The sequence below is a fragment of the Diceros bicornis genome, chromosome X (genome assembly GCF_020826845.1).
Source record: "Diceros bicornis minor isolate mBicDic1 chromosome X, mDicBic1.mat.cur, whole genome shotgun sequence".
NCBI classification, from domain to species: Eukaryota; Metazoa; Chordata; class Mammalia; order Perissodactyla; family Rhinocerotidae; genus Diceros; species Diceros bicornis.
Window position 1 is genome coordinate 58,035,006 of NC_080781.1, and position 16,708 is coordinate 58,051,713.

At 52.7% G+C, this 16,708-nt stretch overlaps 1 protein-coding gene across 1 annotated transcript; it reads right to left on the minus strand.

Moving 5' to 3' along the window:
* Nucleotides 1–634: 634 nt before the first annotated feature.
* Nucleotides 635–16,473, minus strand: AMER1 (APC membrane recruitment protein 1). The gene is made up of 2 exons (XM_058536018.1): nt 16,332–16,473; nt 635–4,195 (listed from the first exon to the last, which is right to left on the minus strand). The coding sequence occupies exon 2, from the start codon at nt 4,094–4,096 to the stop codon at nt 686–688; it is 3,411 nt and encodes a 1,136-aa protein (XP_058392001.1). The 5' UTR covers nt 4,097–4,195; nt 16,332–16,473; the 3' UTR covers nt 635–685.
* Nucleotides 16,474–16,708: the final 235 nt, after the last annotated feature.

Consider the following 16,708-nt stretch of genomic DNA (forward strand, 5'->3'; position numbering starts at 1 on the left):
TTTTTGTCTTCAACCCAAGCTATGGCACGCCAGGTTAAAAGGCCTCCACCTGGGTACGATGCTAAAGTCCACAGCAATAGGCAGTGAGACACATGCTACTTGATCCTCTCTAAGGACAGCTAGCTGGGGTGAATAGATTATAGTCATCTGGTATAATGGTGGCAGCTATTCCAAGACCGAAGGGAGTGGGGATGAGGAGGATCTGTACCAAAATTTCACATTGCTAACAGGAAACAAGCCCCCTGTCCCCAAGTGGGAGGCAGTGCAGACCTGGCTGCTCATCAGTGGTTCATCATTCACTGGGTTGGGAGGGAGTGCGGGGCCCTAAGGGTTCAGCCTGTGTCAAGGATGCATGCTATATATATCATCACTAACTCAGCAACTGGAATAGGCACAAAATTACAGCATCCCAAACCCTGCGTGGGTCACAAGAAGAAACCCCAAAAGCAAAAACCAGAGCACAGCAGCAGCAGCAGCCTCCCCGGGCAGATGGACTCAAGCTGAATGTGGCCACAGATGGCAGAACAGGGAAGTGGGAAAACAAAGGTGAAAACTCATAGAAGTTTTCCCTGGCCAAAAGGATTTTCAAGTTAAACAGCAACCCCCAGTCCCCACCCCTCTGCCCAACCCCTGATCCCCATTCACATGCTCAGGCCCCATGCCCCTACTCCAGAATTCATGATGACTATTCAGCTAAGTTTCCATTTACGGCAGTGGAGGAGTAGCTGGTGGGGAGACAGGCACCTTGTTCGGCCCTCTCTTTTGACAGGTCAAGGCTGGAAACCTCGTAGTGAATGGGCTGAGGCTGTGGGGTCTCAGGCCGGATGCTGGGCAGCTGAGGGATGCCAAGGGTGATGCCCACAGGCTTGGCATGGGGCAGAGGGCTAGGGCTCAAGCCTCCAGAACTGGAGGAGCAACTAGGCTCATGGATAGGCAGCAGCACATCTCGAGGCCTGGCCCTCATACTCTGGGAGGCCTGAGGCTGGAGGTTATAACAAGGGCCCATGGGCAAGGGTAAGTGCGAAGGCCGAGCTAGCTGAGGCCCGGATTCCCCATGTGCCCTTGACTCTGGCCCCGGTACAGACAACAACATTGACATGGGCACAGGAGGTACACAACAGGCTGCCTGCCCATATGGAGACTGGCTGGAAGGCCCATCCAACTGGCTGTGACTTATCCAGGAAGGGAGTGACCCCACTGGGAGAGGACAGGGGGCCCAGGCAGGCCAGTCATAGGCCCCTGGAGGTTCAGTATAGAGGGACAGGGGACTGTCTCCACCCCATTCTTCTTCCTCTTCTTCATCTGAATCTTCCTGCTGAGCCTGAAGCTCATCAGATTCCATGTAGCCCTGGGCCAGGTGGGAATTGGAGAGCTCGAGCTCCAGGGTATCTGCAGTGTCGAGGGAGCGGCTCCTTCTATTGAGGGCCATAGCAGCAGGTGGAGGTCGAGGGTGCATGCCAGGCAGTCCCAAGTATCGAGGGAGACTGCTCACACCCCAAGGCAGCCCTTGGTAGAATCGGCTGCGGTAGTTGTCAAAGGCATGTTTCTGGTAGTAGCCCAGCTCAAAAGCTTCCAAGGAGGCTGCAAGGTCTTCGTCATTGTGGAACTCAGGATTCTCTTCACACTTGCCTTCCCCATCCCGTTCCACATCAGCGATGTCAAAGGTCACCATGGGGGGTAGCTCAGGGAGGTTTTGAGTGAAGGATGAGTCAGAGTCAGAGCTGCAGGACATGCTGGAGAAGAGGTTCCCATTGCTGGTGAACTCCACGAGGGCCTGTGAGAAACTCACAGTGGCATTCCCTTCCTTTTCAACCTCCTCATCCTCTGGCTCCTCAGGGGGTGAATAAGTAGGGTAGGCCCTCCTGGGAGATCCTCCAAAATTTGCTTCTTGCATGTCTGGCTCAAACATAGCATCGCTCTGGAAGAGATGCATCAGGCAGGTACTTTGATCTTTCTTGGAGCAGCTTCCCTCAAAACGCTTCTCCAGAGGACGCAAGTCCCTCCAGTCTGGCTCACTGCTTCCAGTAGCAGGGAAAGCTGAGGTAGTTCCCCGTTGGGAAGTCTGAGAGGCTCCTGATGCCCCTGCCACCAGGCCCATCACTGATGGGCCTAAGGGCCTCATCTTATACTCCATGATGGGCTTCTCCTGCCGGGCCTGGAGCTCTCGGACTTGAGCCCCTCGAGCATGGGCCTCCCGGGTTTGGGCCTCTCGGGCACAGGCCTCCCTGACATAGGCCTCTCGGGCTTGGGCTTCTCTGACATGAACTTCTCGGGTGTGGGCCTCTTGGGCATGGGCCTCCCTGGCATGAGCTTCTTGGGTATAGGCCTCCCTGGTGTGAGCCTCTCGGGCATGTGTCTCCCGGGCTTCCTGGGCCTCAAGCTGCTCCCGCTGAAGCTCCCAATACAACAATTGTTTCTGGATAGTCACTAGCCGTTCTTCCTCTGTTTCCATTGCCCCAGGTGGCCGAGAGGAAGAAAAGGGCTCAAAGTTCAAGAATGGGTCAAATATCTCAGAGCTGTGACCGTGGAGGTCATAAAGGCAGTCATCCCCAGGTGGGGAATTCTCAAGACTGTCATCTGGTTCATAGAACTCATAGAGGGCATCTCCACTGTAGCTGTCTCGGGGCAGGCAATCCCTGTGGACAAGCCCCAAGGCCTCACCTGAATCATCCTCAAATCCAGGTGTGGTGGAGTCATAATATCCCTCATCACTATTGGGGGCAGACTCTTGCTGGTCACTCTGAGGAGTCAAAAGATCCCCGGAGGCTAGACCAGGATAAGACCTGACTGGGTCAAGCAGTATGTAGCCATGGTGGCCTGGGGGTGTGGTGGGATGGTAGCCCAGATTCAGATTGGGTCTTGGGTACATCTGGGCACTCGCCCACAGATATTCTAAGTTATCATCTTCTTCCTCCTTGATTTCCTCTTCTTCCTCTAATTCCACCTCCTCTTCTTCCTCCTCCTCATCTGGCAAGGCCATCTCCTCCCCACCTCCTTGGTAGGTCACCAGGCAAGAACTTCGCTTGGTCCCATCTCGGTTGGCCCTCTGGCCTCCAGAGGCCATGCTATCTGTCATACTGTCCATGTCCTGCTCTGCTATGATATCACCACAACCTGTCAGTGAGTCAAAACTTTTCAAGGATGTGACATCCCCAAACAGGAGGCTCAGCTGGTCCCCCACAGGGCCATTAGGTGGATTTACTTCTCTTGCCTCCACCTTCTCCCCTGTTTCTGGGCTGTGGGGCTCCTCTGGGCCACTGGCTCCAGGGACAGCTTTAGGCTGTAGAAGTGCTGAGGCATAGCCCTTACAGGCCCTGGGTTTTTCTGGATCTTTACAGGCTGTCTTCTCAGTGGCTGCTGCAGAAGGTTCTGGTGCTGAAGAAACTTTTGGCCAAGGGGCATCTTGGGGTTTGGCATTTTCCTTTCTTGGGGCTTGGAGAGTCTCCTCAGTGTGGGACAGAAGGGCTGAGCTCACATGCTCATGAGGCCTGACTCTGGCCCCCTCAGGCCTCTTGGCCCCTGGTTCACTTTGCTCAGACCCAGAGACCTTGCTCTTCCGGTGACGGCGGATACTGCTGAAAAAACCTTTTAGTCCTTTCTTTGGCTTGGGCACAGAGGGGGCCTTCTGGGCCCCAGCTTTCTCTGTGGCTGCAGCCATAGATGTCTTGCATCTGGAGCCTGTCTCCAAAGCCCCATGGGCACTCTGGGAGCTAGGAACTTGGCAGCGTGACTCAGGCAAAGGTAAGGAAAGGCTGGTTCTTTCACTGACAATGTATTCAGGGCCATGGGCTGCTTCACTCAAACCATCATGGGTCTTGCTCTTGCTAAGACCCTTCTTGGAGCTGCCTTTCCCATAACCTTTGCTTCGTCCCCCTCCAAATAAACTAGGCAAGGTACAGATTCCCTTCTTACCACCAAAGAGTTTCATGGCAGTTTTCTTCAGCCTACCTGGGCCAGATGAGGGTAGCTCTGATGCTGGCCCTTCTGTCATTTCAGCTGCTTTGTTCTTGGCTCCTTTCTCTTCCCCTTGGTCCTGGGTATCCACAGAGGGTGCTGCTCCCTTGACCTGAGCAGCTTCATCCTTTTGGGTCTCCATGGTGATGGGGACAACTCAGGTATATTCAACTGAAAATGCAGCCTTCTGGCTTCCAGGCACTGTTATAACATCATCAATCAGGAAGCATCACAGTTGGGTCTGGAAGAGACGAAAGAGACAAAGACAGAGAGACAGTACTGGTGAGCAAGCATCCAGACTGGGTTTGTTTTCACAGGTGTCTGTGGTTTCAAGCTTGAGTGGAACCAGAGAGAAAGAGAAAACCTTAATACACTCCATATGCTTGGCTTGTTAGCCAGCCTCCTCTGGGGCCCAAGGTAGTGAAACCCTACACTCATCAACAGGCAGCCATCACCCCTACCCCTTTGCTGGGTCCACTCTCTTCAGGCCACCCTAAGCTCAGGGGAGCACTGGGCAGGGGGAACTGCAGATATGAGAAAGGCCTAGTGGTACTATTGACTGCGGGAGGGATTTTCAAAGGGGGTAGGGTAGGGAGAGGCAAGAAAGGCAGGAGGGAGGTTGGCTCTGACAACACAGAATTTTTGAAAAGCATCTGGCAAAACAGTCCATTGAGTCCTCACCGGGCTCTTCAGGGTCTAGGCTTTGATTTCACATTAGCCAGGGCTCTCACTGACATTTTGCCTGTGGCTGGGAAGAAAAGCAGACCTGAAGTTTCACCTCCTCCCCACAGTCTCCCTAAATTGCCTGCAGGACCATGCTCAGATCTTCAGAAGTCCAGAGTAGGAGCCTCGCAGACCCCTATTCCAGAGCTGCAATCCAGAATCTGCTAAAACAGCATGGTGGCCTGGGGGCAAGGCATTCTCTGGGCTTCAGTATCCTTAGTCCAAGAGGCCTAGCATTACCTCCCCCTCATAGTGGTTATGTGAGAGGTAGGTCTAAGTCACATTCTCTATTGACTGTCTTGCTGGGAAGAGATTTTTCTTTTTTTCTGAGGAAGATCAGTCCTGAGCTAACATCCATGCCAATCCTCCTCTTTTTGCTGAGAAAGACCGGACTTGAGCTAACATCTATTGCCAATCTTCCTCCTTTTTTTTTCGTTTTTTCTCCCCAAGGCCCCAGTAGATAGTTGTATGTCATAGTTGCACATCCTTCTAGTTGCTGTATGTGGGACACGGCCTCAGCATGGCTGGACAAGCGGTGCGTCAGTGCGCGCCTGGGATCTGAACCCGGGCCACCAGTAGCAGAGCGCACGCACTTAACCGCTAAGCCACGGGGCTGGCCCCTGGAAAGAGATTTTAATTCAGCCCTTGGCAACTAGAACTCCCAAGTTCCACTTTAGAACCATGAGGCAGACTGTTTCTTCTCCACTCCCTTCATTATTTTGGCCCCCATCTAGCTCCCTATCTAGAAAGGGAACTCCTTGAAGGCACAACTCCACATGATTCATATTCCTGGCTTGGAAGTTAGCCTCTTAACAGCTATTTAAATAAATAAACCTGGTGCAAGGTACACCCTTCTGGTCTAGGCTCCCAGTCCTCCAAACTTCCAAATGCCACAGAGATGGATAAAAAGAAGAGCTAGCTACTACCCACCCCAACACATGCCCCCCAACCCCCCACAGGTCTGATGTATTCATTCCAGTGACTGCAGATGGTCGACAGCTAGATCAGTGACCAGCCTGCAAAAACCAAATGACCCCTCCCTGGAAAGTCCCTCACCACTGTGTCCGCTCTCTGTAGAGTAGCCACCAGCAGATGGGGAGCTAGGGTAGGGAAGGGAGGCAGAACAGCTGCTGGGAGCCAGAGAGAGGCAAGCACCACTGTTGTCCTGGTAGCAGCTGGCTAGCACATCAGCCATGCCACGGTAAAAAGACTCACACATTCACCTGCAGTGGGAGACTATGGACCATCACTGGGGGTGAAGAGATGCTGGCAGCTACACTCTAGCCTCTGACGTCATTTGAAGAACCCTCTTGGAGTCCTTGATCCTGTCTTACAAACATTAATTTTGTGCCTTGTGCCTTGCTTGACTTGACACTTGAATCATCAGTGTGGTCCAGGCTTCCATCAGAAGCACTCTGCAGAACTGAATATTTAACTTGGAGCAAGATAATGGCTGGTTATCCAGAAAAGAGAGAAAAAAAAAATTCTTCTGATCCCCTCTCTGAAGAGATCTGTATTGCCATTTGCTCAGGTTAGGGTTTTTTTTCCGTGTGAAATATTTTTTCATGACATTTCCGTGTGACATATTTTTTCCAGTTCAGCCTTGCAACTGATAGCCCCACAAACACACAGTGCCACCCCCCCAAATACACAATCATACATACACACACAACCACTCAGAGTCTTCTGTCCCAGAGTCTGATGGGAATAGGGGGCCTATCATCTATCTGAATCCCCAACTTTCCAAAGCACAGATGCTTTTACCTCAGCCCTGAAATTACTGACAGTGTTGTCATTATTGTGCTGGGCATGAGGGAGATGGAGTGGCAGTAGTGGAGTTGTTTGTGAAGTTGTATTCCCCCCTGTGGAATTATGACGAATCTCTCCTTCACATTCAGTAAGTGATAGACATTGAGCTCAGAGCTGCAAGGCAGGCCAAGAAGGGAGAACCCCAGCCTTTGCTTTTGGGGAGCTCCTAGGCTAACAGGGAGAGAGTCCTATATGTAAAAGTCTGAAGGAACAGCATGATGCAGGCCTTAAAGAAGAGCCCCCATTATTGCTTAAGCTGGGTGGTGGGGTATCATTCTTTATACTTTGTTATCAAATTCCAGGATAAATTTTAAAGGCAGAAAGATACCCCTTGGGCTCAGAAAAGCTGCCTTGAGGAGGAGGCATTCAATCTGGGCCTTGTCAGCCAGGAGTGAGTAGAAATGGCAATGATTTAGGGTGAGACTAGTAAGTTTGGCTGGGCATCAAGGAAGACCAAAGGCCAAGTGAAAAACCTTATGGGCCTAGACATCCTTGTAAATCAAAGACTGAACTGTCCTGCTGAGTTTGGGGCTGGAGTTCCTGTGAACAGAGGCATTAGGCAAATTGAACCTCAAAGAGGGCTGCTTTCCAGAACCTTGATGCCCTGGCTGGAGGGCAGTCCCTTTGGGTCTTCTCTTGCCCTTGCTTCTGTGCTCTGTTGGGGTAGAGGCCAGCCCACTGCTCTCTACATTGTCCACTTCCCTGCCACAGGCATCTGCAGCGTGTTATGGAAGGAGCCATGGGCTACAGGGCTGGGGTCCAGGCTATGCCAGGGGATCCTGAACAGGCCAAGGCACCCCTCCGAGCCTCGGGCACTTGTGAAACAGAGATCAAAATAACTCCTCTATCTATCCTCCCCATCTCCCCAGTCCACTGCAGTGGTGTGAGGATTAGGTGGGATAATGGACACCAAAAGAACTTTGTAAATTGTAAAGTGCAGTACAAATGAGAAAGACTGGCATTACTGTTATTATTACCACCTTCAAGGTCAGATGCTAGTTTTTTAGGAAGTAGCAGACCATGTGTAAAAGGCTGCTCCTTTGGGAAAGTCATTCACTGCGGGGAGCCTGAGGGACCAGCTGCTCTGGCCCAGGCTGAGGAGAAGCCAGGTGTGAGGGGATTTTAAAGACATGTGTGGATTTATACAAAGTCCTCTACTTAGGGAAGTTTAAAAAGCCCTCTGCGTGTGTGGTGGCAGTGGGTGAACTAGGCAGGGTTGTGTCCTCGGAACTGAGATTCTCTCTCTCCAGCTTCAGGCCAGCCTCCTAACTAGGCCCACGGTCATCTTTGCTGGTAAGAACCAGCCTTGAAACTGTGCTGTCTCTCACCTCCCTGCCTTGTCCCTTCCAGGATCATGGACCCCGCACAGCCACTCACAGTGTCTCTACCTGTGTCCCCCCAAGACAGTAGGACAGGAGGTAGGCGGGATCATCCATAGCTGGTAGCCCCCTAGCTCAGCCACCTCTGGCCCAGGCCCCTTCTCCACATTCCTCGTTACCCCACCAGGTCCCAGTGTTGTCCTTCACCAATAGGCTATGCTGCCTTTACTTGGGACCACAGAGTTCATTGGCCAGGAGAGTGAGGTGGGGTAGAAGGCAAAGGGGACAGCGAGGGATAAACTCTGCAGCTCCCCCAGGGTGGGGCTGCCATCCCTCATGGTTCCTGCCAAAAAAGTGGTCCTGCCAAATGCAGAGCCCCTCAAACCTTAGGTTTCTCAACCTGTATGGCTGTCTAAGTTTTAGGTGGACTGGCAGGTAAGAGAACCTTCTAAGGCCACTCTGTGGTCCCTGGCAGGGGCTGCTTGCTGCAGCTGCTGCTGTTATGGCAGGGAGTAGGCTGTGGCCATCCCTGCTCCCAGGGCCAGCCTCAGGCCATTCTGGGACCAGGGCAGAGTTTCTTCCTTCTCCCCTCCTCTCAAAACACAGGCAGGAGACCAGCCACAAACCTGCCCCAGGGATCCTTCTCAGTGAAGAGGAAACAGCTGCAGCATGAGCCTTGCACATTTTGCTCCCAGCCCAGCTTCCTGGGGCCAGCTCAGCCAACTTAGAGAAGGCTGAGTTCAGGGAAGAAGTGTGTGAATTTATGCAGTAGCTCCAGAGGCATGGCCTCAACCAGTCACAGTTCCCCAGAACTCCAAGCAGTTTTCCTGGGAGCAAGCCCACTCTGGTCCCATTCTGCCCTCATGTATGGGTGGGGGAGGTGGGCTAAGGAAGGAATGGTGAGGATATGGAGGCCCCCCTCTGCAACCCCGCCTAGAGAGTCAGCCAGTTCTGCACTGTAATCAGCTGTGCCTACCTGGGGGAAATCCAACAAGTTCTTTCAGTTTCCTCAATTGGTAAAGGAGGCTATTGAGAGTGCTTACCTCTTAAAGCTAATGTAAGGGACAAAACCAACGTATATAAAGCACCAAATAAAATGCATTATACAGCAGAGGCTCAAAAACATAGCAACTAATTTTCTAAATATTTTATTCAAACTATAGTTGGACAATTTCTAGCAGCAAAACTACCTCAGTCAACATTGAAAAGGGTGCTCCCCAGGGCTCTATGGGTAAGTCACCAAAACTCCTTGGGCCTCAGTTTCCCCAAATGGTAAATGAGGGTGACTGTGTAGTCACTTCACAAGAGGCTTTAGTTGCTCTTTTAGCCAACTTTTGATATTCAGGGAGTCAAAATATTGCCTTGAGTCAGCTACTGGCTAACAGGTCTGGATTATCTGGGAATTTCAACTAGCCAGGTTCTCTAGCCCAGGCCAGAAAGATCAACAATTCAAACTCAGCTAAAAGTACCAACATCAAAGGAAATGCAAATCAACAGACATCCTTCATCCACTCAGGGTACTTACTAGTTTACAAAGTGTTCCCCACTCCCTCACTCCCCATTTGCCCTTCCCACCAATCTATTTATCAGGCCTGGTGGGGAATGGCAACTCCTTGTCACAGAGAAGTAAACTGTCTAGGATTGGGAAAAGACTTTCCTAAGGTCACACAGCGGGATGATGACAGAGTCACACCAGTTCCCAGGCCTCTTGAGTCCCAATTCCATGCCCTTCTGCTTCACTGCGCTGGCCCCCAATCAAAGGAGGAAGACTGAGAGGAAGAACTGTGCAGATTCCCTTCACACCTGCAAGAGCCATCATCTCCCCCTCCCATCGCACCCCTGTCCCAGCCCAGCTGAGCCTTCTCTGCAGCATTTCCAGTTCTCACTGGCTGCCACTATTTTGGCCCCACCTAGCACATTCCAGAAAGCCTGCTGACTTTAGAATCCAAGGGCTGCCAACCCAGCCTGTGGCTGCTCTCCTCATCAGCAACCCCACCACCACCACTTCGAAACCATGGAACATGTTCCTCTACTCTCCTTTTCCTTGGGAGATAAGTTTGAGGGGCCAAAAAAAGGTTCAAGAGAAACCTGGCAGCAGGGACAAAGATGCAGAATTTGAGCTACTGTTCAAGGAAAATGACCGGTGAGATGATCTGGAACTTGACTCACTCATTTCTAAAGCCCACAGCCAAGGTCCACTCTCAAAACCATTTGTTCACTGCCTGAAGGAAGGGCTGCCTGGCTTGGTACCCTTTGAGCCCCACCCAAGTTACCTCTGCAACCACCCCTCCCCTAATTTGCAGCCCTCCTGTTGCGGGGCACGTTCTCTCAAGGGGGCATCCCACCAACTCTAGATGCAGCACAGACCCCAAACTGGGCCCTCTCATCCCTGCTCCTATTCCCCAACCACTAGCCCCTCAGTTGAGTTGTTAACATACTCAGCCTTGGGTAATTCATTCTGGCAGGCCTCAGTCTGTCCATTCATCTCTCTCAAATGGACCCTCCTTGATCTTATAATCACTACATCTAGCACAAAGCAGGAGCTCAAACAACACTGATTCAACTGAATTCTAATTCAGCTGGAGTTTGTCAGCCCAGAACTGAAATGCCGACTTCACCCCTTACAGGCTGTGGGGTTTGAGCAAGTGGCCTAACCTCTCTGAGACTAAAATGCCTTATCTGTAAAATGAAGAAAATGCTACCTGCAATGCAGAATTGCAGTAAGGATTAGAGATGATAAATGTAAGTGGCAAACTGCTCGCTAGGTACTGAGCAGATGTTCAATAATGGGCCTTTGTGATGGGGCCTTTTGCAGCCACCTTCTCCACTCCAGCTCCTCAGCTGCCACCCCATGTCCTCTGAAGATGACACAAGCCTCTTAGCTGAGCTCCCTCTGGTCCCTACCTGCTGCAACACTGAAATCCTGCCCCCTTGCATCTCATCCATCCCGCTCACCCTTGCCAGATTAATTTTCTCAAAACCCTGATTTCAGTCCATCACTCCTCTACTTACCAAATTATTCCACACTGCTTACAGGATCAGGGCCAAACCCCTTTGCCTGACCTTCATGACTTGCTCTCCCTGCATGCCCCTTGGCAGGTTTCCTAGCATCACTTCTCCCCTTAACCCCAGCCCCAAATACACAGGGGCTTCTCCAGTCTGGGAGATGTGGTCACCCAGACAATCTCTCTCCCTAGAAATGGGCTTTCCTGGTGAGTCTTCTTAATGCTCCAGCTTTCTCCTCAGGCTGCTGAGGTTACCCTCCCCAGCTTGCCTAGAATGACAGGGGCTCTGGGAGCCACCTACTTGCCACTCTCCTCTCAGGCTCTCAAACCTCCTTAGAAAGGGATGTATCTGAGGTGGGTGCCATGCCTGCATAGTAAGGCTTCCACTATGTCAGTACTAACCCAGCAAGGGTGGAATCAGAGACAGGTGCCACCCCTCCCCCCACCGCACCGTAGTTCAGATGAAGAACAAGAGAGGAGCTAACCCCAGGGAAATAGATGTGACAAGGCAGCTGAGGAAAGCATGCAGAGGAACAGCTGGGCCAAGTGAACAAAGGAGACTCCTGACTTACCTATGTATCCACTCCCCTATACACAGCACACCCTATGTGAGAGGCCAGGTAAGAAAATTGAGGCTTGGAAAGGGATTAAGATCAGTGTACTTAGAAGAGGAATCCTTGAATTGAGGGCCAGGAGCTTTGTGCTCCTGTGTAACCTTGGGCAAATCCCTTCCCTGTTCTGGGCCTCAGTTTCCCCGTCTAGAAATGGGAGATTGGACCAGAGAGTCCGCTTGCCCCAGGTTGCATAAGAAGCTAGGGGAAGGGTTGTCCTGTGCCCAGTTTTCTAGTGGCTGCTGAGTCAGGAGACATGGTGGGGGCATTGATTTGGGGGGTCCTAGGCTTTGCTGGGAAGCCTGGGTTCCTAGCTGGGTGAGCCCAGTCCACCACTGCAGGACAGAGGTGCACTGCAGCCTAGTCTCACTCCTCATGCTTCCCCCTGCAACCCCACCCAACATTTTGCTCTTTTAAAATGCACTAGGCCTGGCCTATGAATATTTTCTGTGTGTCCAGAAAGAAGGGGTACCAGAATTGGCCCGGCCCAGCCCTCTCTCCCCTGAGAAGAGCTGCAGCCCCCAGCAGGGAGGACTGAGGAGTGCTGGATGGAGGAGGGGGGTTAGCATCTGCTTGGAAGCCCAGCAGGGAAATTAAAAAACCTGTAGGAAGTGAAAGCAATAAAGGCTCTGCAACAACAAATGCAGATAAAAGGGTCACAAAGGCTCCTGCAGCACCAGTATGCTTGCCTCTGACGCCACCAAGCTCCCTTGGGCCATTTTCTCCATTGTCCATATTATCCCCTAATCCCAAAAGGGGAGGTGCAGGAGAGCAATGCACCCTCACTCAGCTGGCACCAGCACCTCTGCAGTGGTTCTGGTTTCCCTGCCTGCTTTGTCAGAGATACACTTACACATACACAGGTTTGAAAAATAAGACCAAGGAGAGGAGATAAAAGGCTCTGTGATTATTTAATTCAGAGAACAGAAGTTGGGGGTGGGAGAGATGATTTAATGACCATGAAATCGCCAATGGATTGTTAAGCAGAAGAGTAATGGTGGCCAGCTGCTCTCAATCCCACTTCCCAACACACACACACACACACACACACGCACGCACGCACACACACATGGTTTAAGTATAGCAAGAGGCTCAGATTAGCTCTGAGAAAGAACTTTCTGGCAGTGAGATGGGTGACCCAGGAATGAGTGACACAGGAAGCCTATGAAATGCCTCCTCTGGGGGCTTTACCTTTATCACCAAGTCTATCTGCCCGGATAGCATTTGAGGCAGGGGAACTGATGGAATAACCCTGGGCATGCCCTCTTCTAGCCTCAAGTAGCCTATTTGTAAGTGAGGGGACTGGACGCCCCTTCTCCCTCTTTGGTTCTACAAGCAAGCAGGTGACCTGCCAGGCTTGCTGTTATTTCTCTCATTCCCTTATTCCCCTGGACCAGTGGAGCAGGGCTGTTCCCCTACACACACACACACACACACACACACTCACTCTTTCTGAGAGTATAAATGTAACAGTTCTTGAGGAATTTTTAACACCTCCACTATACTAGGCGAGACTCACTGGACTGCCAAATTCTTCCAACTATCTCCCCTCCTTAAACTTTCAGCTGTGGACAGGTTGCAGACCAAGACTAAGAAGCAAAAGAGACATGAAAGGGAAGGAGGGGTTCCCCAGATGGGGCCCCCAAACTAACTCAGCACCCTTTCACTCTTGAGGAATGGGTGAGGTGAGACGAGGAGTTGGTTACTGAGATTTGTGTTGAATCGAGGCTGCTGGAAACAGTGAAATACCGTGGAAAGAGCCTGCACAGGAGGCAGCAGCTTATCCCTAATTGCTGTGTGACCTTAAGCAAGTCCCTATTGCTTTCCAGGGCTCAAGATTCCCATCTGTAAGCATAGGAGTCAAAACTGGTGCTCCTTGAAGGTCTGTCCAGCTGGGAGGAAAGGGGTCAGCAGAGGCTTGAGGGACATTTAGCATCCACCACATTGGTATGTAGGCTTCAGGCTCCCTCCTTTCCATCCCACCCCCTGCAAAGCTGAAGGGAGGCTGATATGATACAACTTCCCTCTAGAAATAGCCTGCCCCCCAGCTCTACTTCCAGACCCAAAGGTGGCCTCTTACCTGCCTGACTTATGACATGCTTCCAATCCCTTTCTAAGACCCCATTCTAGAACTCTTTCTAAAACTCTGTTTTTATTGTGGCATATTTGCACACACAAAAAAAACCAAAACCTCCCAATTCCCCATTCTTTGACGGCTCCTTCCCCCATTCCTCCAAGATCAGATCCCCATTCCACAGCCTGGCATTTGGGAACCCCCATAACTGGGTACCAACATCCTCTATACCTTAGAGCCATACAATCTCAACCAGAAAAGACTCAGTCATCTCAATCAGCCTGCCTGCCAGCCACCCCCCTCCCATCTCTAATTTTGCTTACACCACTACCTTTTGCTTAACCAAACTCCTCTTTCTGGAAGCTTCCCAGGATGATCCCCCTGCATATACAGATCTCTCATCTCTCTCCATAGTAGTTTCTCTCTAGGTTCATGAATCAGCAAGGAAAGGTATGTGTAGTCTGGGGTCTGGGCAGTCCAGATCCTGAGCTTGTTGTTGAAGGGAGATATCATGATTTATTTTTTTCTTGTAATTGCAACCCATTCCCCTTCTCCATCCTCATTAGGCATACTCAAATATCTGAGCCTTAAGTATCATTTCTCTAATCACTTTCATATGGATCAGGACAAGTGCAAGTTGGCGAGGTAAACGTCTTCTCGAAAGCTCTGCTACGACAGCAAGTCCTTCCAGAGCATTCATTAACTGCTATGCATTGCTAGGCTTTGAGGGGGTTGTGGCTGAGTTCCAGATTTCATTTACTTCTCTGAGGGACTCTGAGAGAACCCAGACATCCATGATATCAGGGAGACAAAGTAAAGGCAGGGAAAGTTAATTATAGTTTGCCTCCTATTATAATTTAAGCCCCAAAATGCCCAAGGGGCGCAGGCAGTCTGGAGGAGCTCTGAGAAAGAAGAGGTCATCACTGGTTGCAAGAAACAGGCAGGAAAGGCACCAAGAAAGTGGGCCCAGAGCTGAGGCCTGAGAGAGAAGAGAATTTGGACAGTGTAGGGTGAGTGGGTTTCAGCGTCGGGGAGAGGAGTTAAATATGGTAGATATGTTAGATGGCTTTTGGTTTGAGGCAAGGCAGAGGGCAGATCCAACCCTGGGCTGGAGATGCCTAGCTGCAAGCAGGGCGTTTGTGTTGGGGCCTGGTCAAGGTGGGAGGAGGTGACTGTAGTGTGGTATCTGCAGTCCTGGCTGATGTTACAAAGCTCCCCAACTAGCCTTGCCCCAAGTGAGGGATTTACTGGGTCTCATTGTCTCCTCTCAAAGCTGACTAAGCTTTGCCTGGGCCCTGCAGACCACAGGGTTCTCCACCCTCAGAGGTTAGTCAAATGTCCAAGAAGAGCCTGTCAAAGCCCGTCAGTGATTCCCTCTTTCCTGTTCCTCAGAAAGGCCTAGAGTCCGTTTCCAGAGGCACACTGCCTTGCAGTTACTGAGCAGAGGGTGGGGTCGAATGAAGGGAGCTGCATTGGGGGAGGGGGCTCTGCTGGAATCCCCTGGGGTGGGGCAAAGAGTCCAACAGCACAGCTCCATTCACCAGGCCCATGCCCACGCAGAGGCAGCAGGTAGGCAGAGCCTCCTCTAGAGGGAGGTGTTTGTGTGTAGGACAAAGCTCGACTTGACCCCACAGCCCACACCAAGAGGAACCTGGCCAAAGGGAGGCCAGCTCCGCAAGGCCAGTCCAGCAGCTGCCCAGGCGCGTGGGCTGTGGTGCGCCTGGCCGACACAGCCCCTCACCACCGGGGAGCCTAGGCAAAGTCCCGCGGTCCAGGGGTCACCAGTGTCAGAGGGTCTGCAGCAGACAATGACAGCGGCCCCGCGGGCTGGGTATTTTAAGAAACTGCGAAGTTGCAGGGTTTGGCTGCTGCTCTAGCTCTCACACACACCCAGACGGTGCGTTCCCTATTACAATAATTGCTCCCTCAGCCTCTGGCACAGAAAATCCCCGCCCCCCCACACACACACACAACACCTTGCTTATCGCTATTTTTAAACGGGAGGCTGGAGAGAAAAACGCAGCTAGTGCTCTCCGAGGGGAGAAAAGGCGAGGAGAGTGGGGGAGACAAAGCGGCCTTGCAGCTCTAACCCAAGATCCAGAAAGAGCCCTATGCCAAGCCTCTTGTCCACGGGGACAGATGCCAGACGTGCCTGGAGGCCCAGGAGCAGGGGGCACGGCTGGTTGGGGCTGCGAGGCCGAGGTTCCAAACGGAAGTGGGCAGCCCACAGGCCCAACTGAGCTCCCTGGGAAGGAGGGAGACAATGTAGCTACCCCAATCCACGCCAAAGGTAGTGTCCCTCGGGGCCAGGCCAGCGCGCTGGCTTCGTCCGCAAAGGGGAAGGAGAAGCAGGAGATGCGCAGGGGAGGGGAGGGGCGGTAGCAGGGCCGCTGGGGTAAGCGGTACTCGCGTTAACACAGCTGTTCCAGCTAACGTGCTACAACAAAGCTGCCGGGCTCCCAGCCTAAAAATGCACCGCTGTGGGTGCTGGCTGGCGGCTCCCCTTCTGGGACAGAGCGGCAGCACGTGCGGGCCCCATCTCCACCTCTCCCGAGAGCCAAAGGCATGGCCCAGGCTAGCCCGCCCGCCCGCCCGCCTGCCTGCCCGCCCGCCCGCCCTCTTCCCCTCCTCTAGCCGCGGTCGCCCGCGCTCAGGGGACTCTGCTTTGCCCCTCACTAGACAGTACTCAAAGCGGGTTCCAAGGGGGAGCGGAGAGCGGCCCGGACGCCGACTGGCCCAGCCCCTAGAACCCCTCTCCAGGCAAGCTAGAGCTGAGCACGCGGGACTGCACCAGACGGCGGGCAGGCGGAGGCTCCTGGCTGCGCGCAACGCTTACCCGGCCCAGTCACGTTTCCAGTCCGGTTATTGTCTGCTGCGCCACCCTAGCTGAGGCTGCCGCGGCTGAGACTGCAGCCACTGCTGCTCCTGCCGCCGCTACCGCGGCTCCAGTCACCTCCTGCGCTGGCTCCCCTTCTCCAGGCTCCGGGCAGCTCCCCCATACCCCTCCCCCAGACTCCACAGCCACGGGGGCGGGGGGTGGGGGGGTGGGGTCAGCGCCCTGATTGGCAGGCGTGTGGCCCAATCGCCACGGTGGGAAGGCGTGCTCCCGCCCGCCCACTGTTTTCCTTGGTGCGTTTCTCTTTAAATGCAAATAAGCCCGGGCGTGGTGTTGGCAGCGGGCAGAGAGGCTGCAGAACCCCTTGCTGGAACTCC